At 29.8% G+C, this 20,652-nt stretch overlaps 2 protein-coding genes across 9 annotated transcripts in view; one reads left to right on the forward strand and one right to left on the reverse strand.

Annotated features, from left to right (window-relative positions):
* The window catches only part of LOC136087356 (uncharacterized), a 75,303-nt gene that overhangs the window by 50,472 nt on the left and 4,179 nt on the right, over positions 1-20,652 (forward strand). Inside the window, exons 9-11 of one of the 4 annotated variants that reach the window (XM_065809887.1) lie at positions 1,388-1,449; positions 1,576-1,601; positions 17,053-17,377. In XM_065809887.1, coding sequence (XP_065665959.1) covers positions 1,388-1,449; positions 1,576-1,601; positions 17,053-17,082 — 118 coding nt within the window. In that variant the 3' untranslated portion in view covers positions 17,083-17,377. Of the gene's footprint in view, positions 1-1,387; positions 1,450-1,575; positions 1,602-2,817; positions 2,925-10,365; positions 10,792-17,052; positions 17,378-20,652 lie in introns of those variants that run through there. The other 3 variants (XM_065809889.1, XM_065809886.1, XM_065809888.1) reach the window with 3 other exon arrangements.
* Positions 11,122-20,652, reverse strand: part of LOC100213488 (cyclic nucleotide-binding domain-containing protein 2) — a 28,933-nt gene continuing 19,402 nt past the window's right edge. For 4 of the 5 annotated variants that reach the window (XM_065809882.1, XM_065809881.1, XM_065809884.1 and 1 more), the window contains 7 exons: positions 18,830-18,992; positions 18,600-18,751; positions 16,677-16,815; positions 14,753-15,136; positions 14,346-14,560; positions 14,093-14,253; positions 11,122-11,395 (listed from right to left, as the gene is read on the reverse strand). In XM_065809882.1, the coding sequence (XP_065665954.1) occupies positions 11,208-11,395; positions 14,093-14,253; positions 14,346-14,560; positions 14,753-15,136; positions 16,677-16,815; positions 18,600-18,751; positions 18,830-18,992 (1,402 nt within the window). In that variant the 3' untranslated portion in view covers positions 11,122-11,207. The remainder of the gene's footprint in view (positions 11,396-14,092; positions 14,254-14,345; positions 14,561-14,752; positions 15,137-16,676; positions 16,816-18,599; positions 18,752-18,829; positions 18,993-20,652) is intronic. The other variant, XM_065809883.1, reaches the window with a different exon arrangement.

Here is a 20,652-nt window from a genome sequence, read left to right on the forward strand (position 1 = left end):
GAACGGTAATGTACTCGATGAGTCATCCATACTTCATCTTTTAGGATTAACTCTTACTTCCGATCTTTCTTGGAAACCATATATCAAATCTGTTGCAAAATTAGCATTTGCTAAGGTTGCATCTCTTTATCGAACTCAATGCTTTCTTATTTTGGATTCTATTCTCTAACTCTATAAATCTCAAGTCTGGCCTTGTATGGAACACTGTTGCCATATCTGGGACGGATCTTCTAATGATGCCCGTTTTCATTTAGACAAGGTGCAAAAACACATTGTAGACATAGTTGGAGCTGCTCTTGCAGCCAACCTCCAACCATTATCACATCGCCGTAATGTCGCTTCTCTTTCTCTTTTCTACAAATACTATAATGGGCACTGCTCTAAAGAGCTAGCATCTCTTGTGCCATCTACTAAAATTCATTTATCTTCGTCTTTTCTCTTCTGGTAATGTCCAACTTTAATTAGTGGTTGCTTGCGGCCTTGTTGGAAGCGAAGATGTAAAAAAGAATGAAAAAAACATTTTAATTGCTTTCCTTACAAAATTTAAATTTTTCTAAGAAGATACCTTTTTTAAATGCAAATTTTGATCAAGTATTAGAGAGACAATTGATGAATCTAATATTTTTCAGTAGACCTAAAATGAAATAATGATATACAATTAAACTTTTTACTCAGGATTTTGGGCCACATTTTTCATTTGACCTCCAAAAACCATTAATTTACAAGTCAATAGTTTTAAACCCAATTGGATAAACAAGGTATTTCCTGAGACAATCAAGTCTTGAGGGTGCTATTTTTGGATTCCCTGAATAAAAATCTATTGGGGTACCACATTTTAAGAAATTTCCCCGAGCAATTATGAAGATACTATATGTCAAAGTTGCTTTGTAGTCACTTCAGGTAATCACTAAAATGATGAGTCAGCATTATTTCAACAGACGATATCTCTGGAACCCATGTGTATTTTTAACTAAAATTTTCGCAGTTGTTATTTTTTTTAATATGGACCGCAAGTGAGGTAAAAATGAACATATTCTGAGACGTAAGGGTCTCATATTCTGGATAATTTCATATGGAATGACCCCTGGGTTCCAATTATAAAAACTACATAATCAAATCTTCAAAATGTCTACCATAAATAAGTGAAATGCGTTCCTTTGAAGTAGTTCTAATATGTTCAGCTAAATCAATAAAATTTTGCAACATAGTATGAGAATTGTTATCGGTATGGTGTGGTATTGAGCCAATACTGATGATATTGATGTATTGTCATATTAGTATATAAACAATACCACACGATACAAGACTATCTTTTTTTGTATTCACTTACTAATTATCTAGTGTCAAGACCTAACATATTACAGCTCTTTTTTTTTGTTGATTTTAGAAAGTTGACTAGGTCTGATCCAACTGTTGACAGAAGATTTTACATTTCACCTCACCGAAAGGGTATTTTTAAAATTTGATTTACAATGTAATAAAGGTTTTCTGCCAATAAAGTAATAAAAAAAACTGATAGCAGTACTTACATTAATTTATGGAACATTGATATGGTTTTGTTTGTTTTTAACCAAGGTAAGAGAAAGAGAACACGAGTAAAGGTAAAAAAATATTATTTTTATTATTTTAATGTAGACGGTTGTTAGATATTATGGAGTATATATGCTTTTAAAAAATATTTAGTTAATTAAGTTAGCGTACACAATATGTTTTTTCAATTTCACTCTACTATCATAATACTGAAAAGGTTGGTCATAATATCAAATCTTCATAAATAGTTAATTAAGTAAAGTTTTCAGAATTAGAAATTTTAAACTTTCCCTAAGTTGAAACCCACTGTATCATTGCATAGAGAAACTCAGGCTTTTTATCACCTGTTGCTGCTTGAAGTTGATTAATGAAGCAAAGTTGGACTTTAGAGTTAGATATTGTCCACCACGCATTGAAAAGATAAAGAAAACTAGCATCTTTACAGTTCAGAAAATAAGATTTTTTAGCAACTGTTGTAGTTTCATGAAAAATGTCAAGTGCAATCTAAACATTCTATTTAAATTTGTAGGTTCTAGATTCTAGAAGCTTTTTTTTTTTTTAAATTTTGTGAACATTGTGCAACAGTTTCCAGGAAATTTCACAAGACTTAAATTTCACCAGATGATTTAACAAGACTTGAATATCATCAAAAAAATAAAATAAATTGAATGCAGGAAAAACAAATCTTTTTCTATTTAACAAATTATTTCTAACATTTTTTATCAGATGTACGGTATTGAAAAAATTTTTGTATTTAGTCTTACTCTAATTATATCTAACCACTTACTCTACTCTTATTATATTAATTAACTTTAATTATATCTAACTACTAACTCTACTCTAATTATATTAATTAAATTTAATTATATCTTTTTTTTTTTTTTTTTTTTTTTTTTTTTTTAGCCTCCTCAAGGCCAAGAAGGCCACTACAGATGAGGAGGCTACTTAATAGTGGTTATAACCCTCTCTCAACTTTATAACTCCAAAACACGAACCTCAACGAACAAGGCCGCTGCGCGGATGAACAAGTTGAGCGCGGTACTACCAGGGACGTGGTGGGGATCGAACTCGGAACCTCTCGCTTATGAGGTGAGCGCTTTACCACTACACCACTACCGCATCTAACCACTAACTCTACTCTAATTATATTAATTAACTTTTCTCTAATTATATCTAACTTAACTACTTATATCTAAAAATTTTATTTTTTAACCAAACACAATTTACACCATATTTACAATAGATGTTTTTTAAGCTCATCCAGAAATTTTTTACCTATTTTTCTAGATATGAAGGAAGGTTTTCAAGCATGGTTTTTTTACTAAGTTTATAATTGTTCCCATGCCTGAACCATTGGTGCAAAGATACAGGAAAACTCTTTCAAAAAAAATTTTTAAATGTAAGTCTTTATCAATCTTAATACATTCTGTAACTTCTGACAAACAATCATCATTCAATTTAAGTTAGAAAAGGTTTATCCTGGAGCGCTATCTCATTGACTGAATTTAAGTTAAGTAAAGAATCATTCATTTAAAATGACTGATATTTATCTTCTTAAAATTTTTTTAAGGAGATTTTTGTGGTAGTAAAATTGTAGGTAATAAAGATGTTATCTATAGGATCTGGATAAATAGTAGAAACTGATTTTAAGTTTTTAATCAAACAGAATCTTTTACCTTTTAACCATTCTTTATAAGTTTATTGTTAAAATGCTCTACTCCGTGTAAAGCATTACATTACAGATAAGGAATTTATTTTCTAGATTTTTCTGTTCACAAATCTAATCCATTTGTTTTTTATATCTTACATGTATATATATATATATATATATATATATATATATATATATATATATATATATATATATATATATATATATATATATATATATATATATATATATATATATATTAGAGTTGTAGAGAAAGGTAACAATTGACAGAAGACTTGAATAGTTGTAGGTTGTATGAGTCAGGAAAACATGAAGATAGGAGAGAGTTCCAAAGGGTTAAAGTGTAGGGGAAAAAACTAAATAAATAAAATTTTTTTTAGAGCATGCAGGAATAGATATAGTAAAAAAACAAGAGTTTTAGTTGATGGAACTAGAGATGGTAGCTCCTTTGAGCAAAGACTATGATAGTATTTGTAAAAAAGAGAAAGTAATGCAACTTTATGTTGATCGGAAAGAGGCTCAAGCTTAGCTGGTAGTGTGGATCCAACTATGTTTACAATGCGTTTTTGGACTTTGTCTAGAAGAGACAGCATCATTAGCAGAACCAGCCCAAATATGACAACAGTATTCCATACAGGGACAGATTTGTAGAGGTAGAGAATGGAATCAGGAGAGAGAAAATGGCAAGCATGATAAAGAGAAGCAACTTTAGCAGATGTTAATTTAACAATTGATTGTATGTATAGTTTCCATGAAAGGTCAGTAGTAAACAATAATCCAAGAAGACATAAAGAAGAGGGCTCAGTAAGAGGGTTACCATTTATTAATATAGGATTTTCGACAGCATTGTGATAGTTGTTTGCAGTAAATAACTGAGTTTTGTTAGAGTTAAAATTTACAAGCCACTGTGAACTCCAATCTGTTACAGTATTGAAATCAGATTCAAGAGCGTCTACAGTATAAAGTTGAGTCATCATCAAAAAGACTTTAGATGTAAGTTTGTTGAAAAGATCATTAATGTAAATAAGAAACAATACAGGACCACTGATAAAACCTTGAGGTTTTATCAGTGGTCCCAGAAGTTACTGGAAATAAAGAAGAGTGTTGGTCTTGGAGGATGACTTTAATAAAGCAGTTAAAAAGGAAACAATTTAATAATCTCCATAACTTTCCCAGATACACCATATGAAACAAGCTATGAAGAAGACCAGGATGCCAAACTTTGTTGAAAGCCTTAAATATGTCAAGAGCAATAGCCCTAGCCTCTGCCTCCATCAAATGCACAATCTGACGATAATTGGAGAGGTCAGATTGTTCACCGGAGTTTTTAAAAGTTGGAACAACAGATGCCATTTTTCCAGCAGGCAAAAAAACAAGGCTCAGTCAAGCACTTATAAAATAGTTTAGAGAGAATTGAAGAGAGTTCTGAGAACAATTTTGTAAGGCTATGACAGGAATGTTGTCTGGACCACAAGCCATAGAAGAGTTTAATCGAGATATGACTTTAGCAACAGAAGCTGGAGTGATTTAAATGTCTAACAATTGGTTAAGCTGTCTTAATGGAATATTGAGAGTTGAATTAGAATAAAAGTTCTTACAAATAGTTTTGCCTTATCCTTGGGAGAGGTAATAAGATCAGTCCAATGAGTGGGAGATGGAATATTAGACCTACCCTTGTTAACAACGCTGTTGAATATTTTCCAAAAGTCTCTAGAGCCCAACTTCTGAGATAAGATATGAGATTTAGTGAGCTGAGAATAATAGAGCTTAGCATCTTTTTATATCGATTTCTTGCAATAATAAATAGCCGTTTGTTCTCAAGAAAGTTGTTCTTTTGAAAAAGATGAAAAAAATGATTACAATTAGATATAGCAGCTGCACATGAGGGTGAAAACCATGGAGTAAAATGAGGCTTGACTTAATCGACAAGAAGGAATAAAAGCTTCCATTCCTGCCTGAATCCAGGAGGTTACATAGGAGGTGCATTCTTTCAGCTGAGAGGGAAAAGGCATCAGCCCAAAGACTGTCACAAAGCGAAATCACAAAAAGAGTCCCAGTTAGCTTTAGAGTAGTAGTAAGTAGTGCAATGATAGGGTGAGTCCGAAAAGGAAGTACAAGATAAAAGATTTAAAGAGATCATTGCATGGTCAGAACTACCTAAAGGAGAAAAAGGAAAACTGAACACTAGCTAGAATCAAAAACCAGACATAAATTAAAGAGAAAAGGTAAATGGGTAAGGTTGTCAGGAAAATGAGTCACAAAGTTAACTATTTGAGTAAGAGATTGAGTAATGCAGAAGTTATAGGCTTTAGTGCCAGCAGGGTCTGTGGCGTTAGAACCAAACCATTCAATGTGATGAACATTAAAGTCACCAGCAAAAACAATATTAGCTGAGAGGTAAAGAGAGAAGGGATGGTCAATTTGATCAGAAATTACATCTAAAAAAGTGCAATAGTCTTTGGGAATCTAAGGATAGTACCCATCAACACTGAGATCAAAAGAAGGAATAGCAGAATTTAAATTAGTCTCACTAAAAGCAAGCAAGTCTGGTGAATTTGCAAGAGGTAAGATTCAACTGATGGAAGGTTGCTGCGCAGACCACAAATATTTGTAAAAGATATATTAAAACAGTTAGGTGGTGGGGATAGTTTTTTGTTTAACATTTTAGGTTACTTTTAGCATGATTTAAGTTTAAAGAAAACTTGACTCATTTATAGATAAAGCATGGCCTTCTTAGCAGTAAGCTATGCAATTTTTTAAGTCCTGTTAATTAAGCCTCGTAAAGTCGTAACATAGGGCTCCTTATGTGGCCTCAACAATGCACACCAAAAACATTATTAGGGACACCATCCATTTGCAACATGGTGCTGTTAAGAGGTTACACAAACATACATAGAAACATAAACAGACAGAATACAAACATACAGATAGCAACTTACAGGTGAGTCAACACTGCGCCAGAAGTTTAGACAGAACACAAACATGCAGATTTTCTCAGTCAATCATCTAATAATATTGATTTTTGTTATTTTGACATGTTAAAGACTTTTTGTTGCTTTCTTGTTGCAAATAAAAGTTTTTCCCAAGGTTAGTATGGAACTAACAGTGTAGTGCTCCTCTTTAATTATTACTGTAAATTTTACATTTGAACCATTAAGTTTAATTTTTTTAAACTAATTTACTCTCTACATGCTACAGCAACCCCTATTTAAGAGCAAGGAAATGGTTGACAAAAAACAGTAAATAAATACAGTAAAAGGATGCGGCTTTGCTTAATGACTATATTGAATGTTATATGGTTGTCATGGTTTCTATTATATTGAATGATATATGGTTTCTATGAGATATCAGAAGTGAATGAAAATCCGAGAAAATGTAAAAAGGACTCAGTAGAAGTGTTGCCATTCATTATTTTATGAATATCAACAATATTTCAGTAATTTAACAGTAAAATAGTTTGCAATAAATTAGCAGTAAATATTTGCAAAATCCAAGCTGTCGTAAATGAAAGATTAGATTCAAAATCAGCTGCCTGTTCTCAGTGATCAAAAGATGGTGACATTTTGTTAAGACTGGACTATATAGGTGTGTAGATAGAGCCACATGTAAGATTGTCAGTAAGATCATTAATAAGATGAAAACAATATAGGACCAAGAATGAAGTCTTGTGGTACTCGGCCTTCGGGGAAAACTATATTACTGCGGTTAGAAAGGAATAATTTAATAATCTCAAAAAATTTCAAGAAAAATGACCAGTATGCCAAATTTTTTTTAAAGCTTTGATGTATTAAGACAACAAAACGATAGCTTTTGTCTTGCCACCTCCATCTAAGATTAAAAATAAATAAAAGGTTCTGTAGTGACTCCAGCATAGATCCTTTACTGTTATCACAGTAGAACCTTTACTGTTATAATAATTCAGTTGTAGAACAATTTAGGTCAAAATATTGATTGTCACAAATGAGGTTGTCAGACTAATGATTCGAGAAGTTTGTTAATTAAAGTCTCAAAGAACTTGCTAATAATATTAGAAGTTTGTTTACTAAAGTCTCATAGAATATTGCTAATAATAGGGAGAAAGAGATGTTATCTCGATCACAAGCAGAAAAATAACTTTAACTACAGTCTGAGTCCTTTGGATGTCTAACAATGGATTAACCTATTTCTTTGGGATGACAGGAAGAGTGTGGTCATTCGATTCAAGAAACGAGTTAGGGAAAAAGTTCTTGCAAACAGTTCTGCCTCACACTTGGTAGAGGTAATTAAATTAGAACCATGTAATAAAAATGGAATGGACTTGCCTTTGTTAATGATACTGTAAAAGATTTTCAAAAAGTTTCTAGAACTTAACTTCTGAGATAAAAAAATGAGATTTGGTAAACTGAGAATAATGGAGCTTACCATCAAACAGCAGCTTTTTGCATTAATTTCTTGCAATAATTAAAAGGTATTTGTTCTCAACAGAGTTCTTGTGAAAAAGATGAAGAAAAAAAAAGATAACAAAACAGCAGCTTCACAAGTAGGTGAAAAACATGAGATAGGATAATAAAATGTATACATTGATTGTTATTCGTATAAATTTAAGGATATTAAAATATTTAAAAAAATTATTAGTAACTAATCGGCTATAGGTTTTCAAAATGAAATGTCTATCAATATACATTCTTCATTTATATAAGTTATAACAATGTAGAAATAGAAAATATAACATAATATAATAATTACTAAAATAATATTTCAATTTTAACCATATTTAATTAAATATTTTTGTAAAGTTCTTATAAAAGTTTAATACAGCCTGGGAGCGACCAGTAATTGTTGAGTTTCATGGCATAGTAAATATATTTTTCTCTTTTTTTCATTGATGTTACTCAACATATGATTTTACCACTTTTTAAACTTAATGTGTCTTTGTAAAAGGTTTTGCATACGACCTGTTCTTTATTTCTGTCAACCAAGGCGTTTTTGTGTTTGAAAACTTTATTAATAAAATTCTTCTTTTAATTCTTGTTCAAACTCTGCTTGTTTTTCCAAAGTGCAGTCTAAAAAACTTCATTATTATCTTTTTTTTTAATAATAAATCTGCATGAAAAATGATGAAAAAACTATTAGTAAACAGTTGAATGAAACAGTTGAATCAAACTATTAGTAAACAGTTGAATAAAAAATCCCACCTTTTTTTTAGTTTTTAATGTTATCTATTGTTTTAAAACTGTAAAATTTTCATAAAAAGGGGTTTATAAACTTTAAATTGTTTTTTTTGCACCAAAAAATATTTTGATAAAATTTAATTATGATTGTATTTAAGTTAAAGCATTTTTTTAAATTAATTTTCCTCAACCAGGAGTTTTTATAGGCATTTTTTAAAATAGTAATCAAGGGTTACTATGGGATCAGAGTAACAACATCAGTTTTTGCTATGTCTAATAACATCTGTCCAACAACATCTGAAATTTCATTGATGTCTAATAACATCTGTGTAAAAAGTATATGATTACTACAAATGTAGGTACATCTTTTTAATTATCTGCGGTAGTGGTGTAGTGGTAGAGCGCTCGCTTCATAAGCGAGAGGTTCTGAGTTCGATTCCCACCACGTCCCTGGTAGTACCGTGCTCAACTTGTTTCTCCGTGCAGCGGCCTTGTTCGTCAAGGTTCGTGTTTCGGAGTTATAGAGTTGAGAGAGGGTGATACCACAAGTAGCCTCCTCATCTGTAGTGGCCTTCTCGGCTTTGGGGAGGTGAATTAGAAATAAAAGAAAAAAAAAATTATCTAAGTATAACAACATCTGTGCTACTACATCTAGAAATTTTATAGATGTAGTTACATCTTTGCAATTATGTTAAGAATAACTACATTTGTACAACTGCATCTGTGAATTCTACACATGCAGTTACATCTTTGCAATTATATTAAATATAACTACAGGATTTTATTAAGTTATTAAATGATAATGCATTATTTTAACCAGATGTAGTTCATATATGGTTTTATTCAGATGTAGTTACATCCGGAAAAAGTTATTAAATAATGTATTATTTTAACCAGATGTAGAGACATATAAGATTCTTTTCAGATGTAATTACATCTGGAGGAAATTCTTCTAGATGTTATTGGATTTTTTGGAGAAAAATTACCAGATGTAGATGTAGTAGGGGTCATTGAATTTCCAGATGATATTGGGCAGATGTTGTTAGGGTAAAAAAAAAAGATCTTATACAAAAGTGTACAGATGATCTTGGATTATTCTACAGATGTTGTTGGATAGATGTAGTAATCTTTTATCTTACTATGGGCGTTTGCTGCTGTGCTTCAAGTTTCGTGATTTTTTTCAAAATATTTTCATTTTAATGATAATATGTTGAAAAATAAATCTCATCACAAAAAAAAATTGATACACCAAACACTCATAAATCTCAAATTAAAAATTCAGACAATGTAAATCCCACAAATAGTATTTTATATTTTGCTACACACTTGTTACATTTTGATATAAATATATCCTTAAAAATATTCTGACGCTCTAATTGAACTGTATTCAACTCTCCTAGTTTCTCGTCACGATAATCATTTTTCTTAGACACAGCAAACCCTTTTAGTGTCTTATTAGGGTTTTTATGCACTGCTTTGGATATTTGTTCTGATGTAACATTTGAGCAGGATATTATGTATTTATTATCAAAGTTCCTCGAGATAAAATCTGATTGTGTAAGCTTTCATATAATTGAAATCTTTGCAAATTCATTGTTTTTAGAACTTATCTGAAATTTACTCAAATACCAAAAAATTCTGGATCCGCCCCCTGCTATTGTCATATTGAGTTATGATTTTCATGATTTACTATCTACCATTTTTTTTAAAACATTTATACATTTATTTTGACTATTGGCATATTCAGAAATTGGCATGTTCAGAAAAATGTTGATACAAAAATTAATTGTATTTTTTGATTTAATCTGTTGTCTTAATAGCCAAGTATCAAATAGATCTTGGAAAGCCAAACCAACTCAAGAATTATGTATATTCAATAATTTAATAATAAATTACTATAAGTAAAAATATATGAATTAATAAAAATAAATAAAATCATTTTAAATTTATGTTGAAAAAATTTCATCAGCTATGCTGCTGTTGATGAAGATTATAAATTTACTGTTTATTCAGGTGGCTCCAATTGCTTTGGAAGATATAATCAGTATAGTAGAAAAAAGTTTTCAAGCTAGCTTGTTATTATAATTAAATTGTTTTGGAGTTTTCAATTTTTTAGTTGTAAAGTCTACAATTATTTATTAAGAAGTTTATATATAATATTTGTGAAAAATGAAAACAAAAATGTAACGAGTTAAATTAGTTTTTAATAATTTTGAATTTAAATGTTATTTATGATCTTTATTTATAGTATAAAATTAACAATGAAGCAGTTTATTGCTTTAAAAGTAAATTTTTTTTTCTTGCATAATTTTGTACTTATTTTCTAATTTTAAATGCAATAATTTGAAACCAAAAGAGTTATTTATTTTAAATTATATTTACTTTTATTTAAGAATTTATTTATTCATGCATTAATAAACATTTTCCTGTCGATAGAAATTAGTGTAATTTATTTATCATTTATAAAAATGTTATTTACAAATATTGTCGTTACAAAATTAAATATAAAAGCCTTATATAGTGTCAACGGTTTTGAGTGTGTGCATATATGCACATATATATATATATATATATATATATATATATATATATATATATATATATATATATATATATATATATATATATATATATATATATATATAATTATTATATATATATATATATATATATATATATATATATATATATATATATATATATATATATATATATATATATATATATATAATATATATATTATATATATATATATAATTATTATATGTGTCAGTATATGTGTATTTAGCTTCAAAAAAGGTTTTTTTTATAAAGCGGTTATATTATATTAAGGCGGTTTTTTATGCCGTCAAAAATCAAGTCGTTAAACACTTAGTTTTCTGAAGCAAGTCTCTCATATCACTTCCAATTTTCATGTGTCGAATCCCGCCATGGGTTATCATTAATGTTCGTTGAGTACTTTGCGGTGCAAATATTTTACCTTTTAAAGAGAAAAAGCTTGGTAAAGATCGGGAGGTATCGCTTGAACAAGAGTTGCTTGAAGCTAAATAAAACAAAATAATTTACATTTAATGTTTATATTTTGCAATTAAAATAATTAAATTCTTGATAAGGTTCTGTAAAAGAGCAGCACAAAGTCTGTCTGTTATTTTGAATTTTATTAAATTTTTTGATTATGGTACTATTTTAATTAAATTATCGCAAAATTTTTATTGAAAACCGAGATTAACAAGATACATTTAAAACAATTTGACATTTGACCAGAAAGAGTAGGGTTACTAAAATCTTTACGCCCTAAGCTCAGTAAAACCCAAATACTCTCGAGTCTTTAATACAAAGAGAAAAAGGGGGGGGGGGGTGTTTATTAATTTTTGGTAAATTTTCCCACCCATCCTAACCTTAATAATCTTTCCCATCCTCCTCCCCCCTCCTCCTCATTCCCGCCTATAATTTTAATTGCTATCAACAAAAAATTTATACCTCAAAACTAAAATAAATAAAAATCACTGAAAATTGGCCTTAAAAGTTAGAAAATAATTATTTCAGTCACTGATATAAACAAAAACTTTCAGTGTAAACAGGCTTTAAAAATCGTCGACCTTGTAAATCTTGATTTGTCGAAAATGAGCTTTTGGTTTATTTCTCGCCAAAGTATAAAAATACGGCCGTTTTCCACAAGACAAAATATTTGCGCAAAGCAAATTTTTTCGTCAATAAACATGCGCAGACTAAACATTTCTGCTAATTTTGCTGATTATTCGTTTCGCTGCAGCAAAAAAAAGTCGGATTCGTTTCGACTTTTTGAGGATTGTCATGAGCGAAAACCAATCTTATTTTAAACAGTATATCACGATGATGTCAACAATGAATAAATGAAACCACATTTTTTTAAAATGACAACAACAATAACGAACAAAATGCTCAACTTGGTGTTCTTATGGATTTACTTAGAATTCACACTGAACATTGGTAAGCATTTACTGACAAATTAAATGACAAATTCGTCGAATAAAGATGAGTTTACTAATGCTGTCAATTCCGGAAGTTTCACTTTACAAGAAGTTTTATCTTCGTTCAGAGTTGAACCATCTGTTGCTTCCTAGTTACCTGCAGTAAAAGAAAATTATTCTCTTTCAAGGGAACGAATTACTGTTTACAGGCACAATATTTTTGCACATAAAAAATAGGGGACTTATATTCTAGATGATTATAGTGTTCATATAATACCAAAAATCAAAGCTGCCTTACTGAAAGAAAGGCTATATTTTGTTGGAATAGGTGGTGGTGTTACAGGGGATGTTTAAATTAACGATACAGATTTCCGCATATCTTAAAAAGCCAAATACCAAAAGTTGGATGAAGACCTTATGATGGAGCAGTTAAGCCTTGACCCTAACAAAATTCCACAGCCATCCAGGAATCAAATGATGCAAATGCTGCTAGAAAGTTGGAACTCTTAGGAGATTGATGTAACTAGTCTATTTAATGCTTTATGTGTAACTAATGTTTTGAATGGATAACCTTGTTTTAGAGTGAGTTTTTTTGTAGTAGAAAAAACGGAAAAAAAGTAGGAGAAAAACTTTAAGCATTTCAAAAAAACCCTATGCTTACCCCAAGTTCAAGAAACTTGAAAGATCTCCAGGGTCTAATTACACCTTCAATATGAGTAATACAAAACTAGTGAAACAGAGCCGCCAGATGAGGCAGATGGTTTAATTTTATTTAGGTGTTTCAAGAAGTCCTTACGGTCTTATCAGAGAGCACCGCGGATGAGCATTTAATTGGAAGTTTACGCTTCCTTTTTAACCGATGTCCCAAAACTTGCTCAGAGGTGGAGTTTGAACCACGGATCCTTTGTTTCTGAGGCAAGTGCGCTACCACTGCGCCACGGCTGCTCAAAATAAACACCAACAGTTCCTCTAAAAAGTCAGTCACGGTTTGAGAACCATGTGACTATTTAGCCGGTGAGGTCTCGTTTGTTAACGGAATTAACCAGACAAATCACTCCACCAACTAAGAAAAACCATGCACCATCACCCTTAGAATTAAGAAAGGGCTATCAACCTGTCAATCTTTACTATGTATGGACCTGTTGAGTTTTCCCGTGTTGAGTCAAATTAAGCCGCAGACTCTTTGATTGTGAAGGTTAAAATTTGATTGAGAAATTTGATTTGATTGTGAAATTTAGTTAAGGTAAAAAATTAGCTATAAATCAACACAATGAAGAGGATACAACAGACAGACGAAGAAACTGATGCAAATGTAGAAACAGGTGCTATTGAGAATCAAGACCAAAACAATTGAGTTAATGTAAATACCATTAGCTCTTCCAACATTTTATTAGGTGATTTATGTTGAGGCAATATTGATTTAAGAAAAGATGCTGTTTTTATTAATAAATTAGGAAATCTTTTAGGTAATGCAGAAATATGTATTCAATTTATACTACATCTTACAAGATTTAAACGGAGCTACATAACATCTCGCCGTGCCATAAAGAGCTGCATTGAAAACAACTAAAACCTTAATTTAGAAGCCGTTGACGAAAAACAGTTGGAAAATGAAGTTGAGCACTGCGATGAAAATGATATTAATCAACTTAATATTATTAATTTAAAGTCAAATTAATGACCAAAATGAGCTTTTATATGTCAACAACCATTTGTAGACTTGGTATTACATTTAGATTTATATAAATAAGCATTGTGTTACAATGAGAAACCATTAAAAAATATGTTACCTTTAAGTGGACTTACTTCTTCTTGCAACCAAGTACATTGATCTACTGATATTGAATTTGAGTTGAAATATTTAGGCACTTGTATACTTATATTTTTTTTAGCAATCTCCATGTTTTGATTGTAGTTTATAATGCGGTCCACTAAATTTTCCTTGAAACATCTATATTTATTAAATTTTACATTTGCAATTTAAAGAATTTATAAATTTTAATAAAAATGTATGTTTATTTTTTTTTATCTCTAATCGCTTACCTCCATCTGTTATATCGTAGAAATATTTCATTTAGCTCGGCATCAGACGGATATGGAATAGATCGTTGTTTTATTTTAGCAAGAGTTGATTGATCAGCCTTACTTTTAATCAATGATTTTTGAATGCGAATTAATTCGCAACCAGCACTAACTAAAATAAAGCGCCTCTTACAGTCGGCGTTTTGGTGTTCTTCACTCAAGATGTAGTTTAAACCCTTAAAAACCAAATAGTATTTTTTTAATTTTTCTTTAATAGTTATTTACAAGTTAATAGTAAGAAAAACGAGGAGAAATTCCTTGCCATCAAAAATCATATTTTAAAGAAAAAAACCTTTAATATTTTAAATGTTCTTTAAAAAAGTTAATGGATTTATACTAAATACACAAAAATTTAAAATTACACATACAAAAATTTGCCCCGCAGTTAAAGAATCAACTTTAATAAATGTACCCAACCCAACAGTTTCATTTTTTGATGATGTTTTAAAGCTAAGCATACAGTCTTTTTTTAGCGTCTCATCTTTTTTTAAACCTAAGTTTAATTCAGTAGATAAACCGGGTAGATTAGCTAAATTTGAAGTCTTGTTGGCAATGTATAAAGATAGTTGGTATAGATGACTTAACTGATTTTCATTCGTTTTTTTTCTTTTTTCTAAAAGATGCGGTGTTCTGCACGGTGAATTGTTTGGGGTAATAAATTGGAAGGAGTCTTTTGTAGAGCTACTGTAGTAGTTACACTTTTCCTCATTCAGCACAGATAGATCTAAGAGCCGAACGACGTCCAGTTGTCCCTAAACGAAATTAAAAAACATGTATTTAAAGCAGAAAAAGATAACTTTCTAAAAAGTGCAACACCCACGCAAAAATCTATGACATGTTGTATTCAAATAATATTTTTTGTAATTAAAATTATACTCTTTGCATTGATTTTTTTTTAGTTATAAACTATCGAATTCTTTCATTAACTTTTGATAAAATCAAGTAAAGTTGCAACAAAAATAAATAGTTGTAACCCAAACTTTTTTTAATCTGACAACAATCGCACTTAGCATTTTTGCTTTAATTTGCATATTCGTGAATCAAACCTTTTATTAAACATGACTAACAAATTCAAGTTTATTAGTTTTATGTGCATCTCCAAACTGCTTTGATTCAACAAAAAATTTAAATGAATCAACATTACTAATGTTATTGTTATACCCTAAGTTGTATTTTGATACAGAAAAGTTGAACAAAAGAATTGCACCTTCAGATTCCATGAAACCTGGAGATTTTGTATGTTATATATTACAACCATGATGAGAAAACCAAGTTTCATAATCACTTGCTTTGTACTTTTTAGTGATAATATAAGAGTTAATATATTCATTTTTATCCTATCCTTGTGTGATTTTTTCCAGTTGCAGTGTCGTAAATCATATCCGTGTTTTTGTCAAATATTATCAACAGATAGAGTACAGTTAGTGGGAAAAATATTTCTGTCAACAAATAAATTTGCTGCATTTAATAAACTGTCAGCATTTACTTTTGAACAAGCTGCCATTAGTTTTTATTTATATTATAAACATAAACCAATATAGAAAACATAGCAAAATTTCAGTGGACCTATATTGGCATTTTGAGCGGTCCACTGTAGTTTTGCTCATCGGTTACTTTATGGACCATTAGTTGCAGCCGCCAAAAGTGGCTAGCCGATGACTAACCACTATTAACACGTCGAAAAGTTATTGACTGGTCATTTACAGCGGCTTCCACAAATGGTCTACTAAATCACCGATGAGGAAAACACAATATGTATAGTACAAAAAAAATTTAATGATTATTCGAACTTTATGGGGTTGATGATCATATTTGTCTATAATAGTTATAATTTTATAGTTTTAGCATAATAGCCACACATGGTCCAAATTAAATATACCACTTAAGTGGTATAAGATTAATGCCACACTTGCCTCACATTAATGCTATCCCATAAACTTAGAGTGGTTAAAACTTAAAGACAAATATTTATATCGTGCTTTTACTTTATACATTATTGTTTGAAATTATTTTACATTTTATTTTATACTTTAATTTCATTTTTAGTATTTTAGCTGACAAACTTGTCACTTTGTAGCCTAGTTTGTAACTTTATAAATAACAGCTAAATTATATTGAATTTGTAGCTATATGAATAACAACATTTTCAGTAAAGTTCAAAAAAAATTTTTGTTGGATGAAAAAATGACGTTTAATAGTGCATAAAAAAGCTAATTTTTAGACATATTTTATTTAACGTACGTTGTCATAATAAACTTTAACAAAATCCATATAGATAAAATATAATCTTACTTTTTTAACAAAGTAAACAAATTCTGAAAGCACAGTATCTACTTCAACAACATTATTGCATAAAAGTTCGACGTGACGCCCTCCTTCTGCTACCTCTTTTAATGCTTCATCACTCCAGGTTTTAAATATTTCTAATGATCTAAACAAAAATTCATGAACTAAACTTAAACAAGAGCACAATAAAATAGTTTAATTATATAGAAAATCTGTTAAATATATATATTTTTAATATAGATATATATATATATATATATATATATATATATATATATATATATATATATATATATATATGTATATATATATATATATATACATATATATATATATATATATATATAAGAACCGTGGTTGGTACATTTTTTCAAATATTTAGGTTTATACAATTCTGTGTATGGATTGTTAGCACCACAAGTATCATTGATCTGCCAAGAAGCTGAGCTGGTGTGTTTACACACCTTCGGTATCACATCATCACGCTGATGAGCCCCAGAGGGCGAAACGCGTCCTTGATTGTGATACGCACTGACTTGGTTAGACAATGATACTACGTATTATTTATATACACCAATTTTCTGTACTAGTAGTTACTAGTCGTCATGTGAGTGCCGTACCTCTGATCGTCATGTGAGTGCCGTACGTCTGATGACGATCTGTGCGAAAGCAGATCGAAATATTACGAAGAATAAATTTAGTTTGTACGCAGCTGTTTTTTATGCTTTATATACAAAAATATATATATATATATATATATATATATATATATATATATATATATATATATATATATATATATATATATATATATATATATATATATATGTTAGCCGCACAAAGTCATGATATTCCCCCTCCCCCTTAAAATAAAAGGCAAGTTTTATTCAATTTTGTAAAACAGCAACTCCATAATGCAATAAAAGCGACTAAATATTGTATAGTGATAAGCACCATTGAAATAACAAATGCAAGTTAAATTAAAAAACTATTATTAAAATTTTTTAAAGTGGGAATCATCCTTGTTACCCTGGACTGAAAACTTTCTAATAATAATTTTATGTCAGCTTTTCTAAATGGATATCAAACTAAAACAGAGAACTCGATTAGGTTTGCTTACTTTTTGAATTTAATTAAATATTGGTAATACAATGATTATTGTTTATGATGCTTGAACCATAATGCGTCAAAAAGCGTTTCTTTATATTTAACTCAATCAGCCAAATTTTGTACCAATTAAACGCTTAGTTTAAATCGTTTTACAATATTAAAGTGTCATTTGAGGAATCTAAATTAAATATGTTTTTAATATCATCAGAATATAGTTTACAATCATTGTTCATTGTACCAGATTCAACTTGATACAATATTACTACTCATTGTTTATATTATCGTTAATATAAACAATGAATAGTAAAGTACAATTACTGATTCTTGTGGAATTCCACTAAGAATATTCCACTATCATAGAATATTATCCTGGACCTCTCTTGTCTCCTATCAGTTTCTGTTTGGGGCTACTGTTTTGGCGTACCATACGAACTACTATTTGCTACCAACTTAAAGTAATAATAACTTTTTAAAATGGTTTAAAGTCTTTAAAATTATTGTCAAAATAAATATTAAAAATTGGCTAGAAATTTTCCACTTGAAAATAGATTAATAATTTACTTATTAACAGATAAATAGACATTTTTTAATAATAACACACTCTTAGAGGAGAAAAGGGGTTTTTGTGATATAACATAAAAAGTCATAATATTTCAGTCACAATCACATATATACGTGGGTGGGGGTGGAGAATTGCTGATAATTAAGTGACGTTATTAAAGTATGTCTCCTAACTCAATAAATTTTGCAAATAGATGCAATTGGTATCAGACACTGAAATTATTGCAACGTTGTTAAGTATTTTTTACAACCTTTTACCTCATAAAGTTGCACCTTTCGAGCATTTCTTCGTAAGCATATTTGTGAACTCCAAGTCTTAAAAAATCATCTTTGTCAATAACTAAAAACTCAGTGTTTTCTAGACATACAATGGTCGCTGAACGTGCAGTATTTCGAACCAGAGCTAACTCCTAAATAAATATTTAAAATATGTTTTCTCTTCATTTAAATACTATCTAATAGTATACATTTTTTTTTAAATTTCCTACCCCAAAAGCATCGCCTTTCCTAAGAATATTAACTGGTTTTTCATCATTAACAAATGCACGATCTTCGTCTCCCTGAATAACTACACCTACAGTACCTGAAAAAACTAGATAAAAGCATCTTCCAATATGTCCTTTTCGAATAACAACTCTACGTCTACCAAAACTAAATAAAGTATGCAACCATTATAGATACATATTATGATTATACATACATACATGCATACATACATGCATACATACATACATACTTACATAAATACATACATACATACATACATACATACACACATTCATACATAGGGTAGATTAGGGTAATACGAGCACCTTGTATGAGCATACTTAAAGATTTCTTAGATGTAAGCAGTGAAGTTAAAGTTGCTTTGTATTTTTTGAATCATCTTTATGTGTTGGTAACAGGAATCAGTACAATTAGTGTAAATTTATATCCAGTAATTAGCGGCTATCATCTAATTAAAACGCTGTTAATTTTTTTGCGATGTTAAAATATCATCGCACATAAATAAATCTGTGGCGCGATATTTTAATGCTAAAATAATGAAATTAATTTTTTTCATAAAGAAAAATATGTTTGCTAAAAATCCGCTTCATTTTTGTTTGAAAAACAATGCATTGAAGCATTCAATTTTTACTTTATTAAAAGATGCCATTTTTGTGTAATATAAGCATGCTCAAATTACCCAGTGTTTTTCATTGAAATTATCTAGTTTAAAGTCCTAAATTAGCAGTGGTTTTAATTGCTTTCTGAGTAAAAACAAAACAGCAAAAAATTTTGATATTTTAAACATGCTAAATACTTTTCTGTAATTTAAATTCAAAAAATTTGAATTTTTATCATTCGATTTAATAATTTTTTATTTTTTATTTGCGGAAAACATACTAGTATTGTATCAACAAAAAGTGACTTAAAATTTGATCTTTTAATGATAAGTTTTGTAAATAACGAATCATTATATTCCAAAATTATCAGGTTGGTATTTTTTTACTTAATTAATGTTATTTTTTTGAGCTATATTAAAATGCTCATATTGCCAAGTGGTCAGGGTAATATGAGCACTTTTGCTACTTTTTTAAAACCTTTGTGTTTTTAAGAAAAAATTTCGGGTACCCAAATATCTAAGTGGATCATGAGGAGGGGTTCCTAAAAATTTTTTATTCGCAAAAATTTTGGATCCAGCATAATTATTTTTGAAAATATTCCAATTTTTGCTTAAGGTGTTCATATTACCCTAATCTACCCTATATCAATGCTGCTAATAATTTTGTTAAAAGCGCTCTTTTGATTTTATTCATTTTTGCTTGCGGAACATGTAGAGTACGCGCCATATCACAATGTTGTAACCATTTAAAGGTGTGCGTGAGACCATTAAAAAGCTGTGAAACATCTTCCAGACTTAAGAAATCAGAAATTGTGAAGAAAATGAACGGAAAATTAAATAGATCTAATGTCTACAAAGTCCTAACAGATCTTCAAAGAGGAGGAGACGGTTTTTGGAAAAAAGTTGGCCGAAAACCATCTGCAAGAACCAAAAAACTTGTAAATGCAGTTGATAGTAAGTTGCAACGTAATTCAAACCGCTCAATTTTAAAGCTTTCCAGTGAAGCCGGAACTTTAAGACAATCATTGAAAAGGCTTATTAACAAAGCCTGAAGGGTTTTGTAAAAAACAAACAACAGTTTCTGAGTGAAGCAACAAGAGAACAACAGAATGGCCTTTGTTATATGTGGTGGCAATGGTGGCAAAGACAATGGGCTTTTCAACAGAGTTCTGCATTAAGTCATTAGTCCATTAAGTCAAAAAAACT

Source organism: Hydra vulgaris, chromosome 11, assembly GCF_038396675.1.
Source record: "Hydra vulgaris chromosome 11, alternate assembly HydraT2T_AEP".
Taxonomy (NCBI): Eukaryota; Metazoa; Cnidaria; class Hydrozoa; order Anthoathecata; family Hydridae; genus Hydra; species Hydra vulgaris.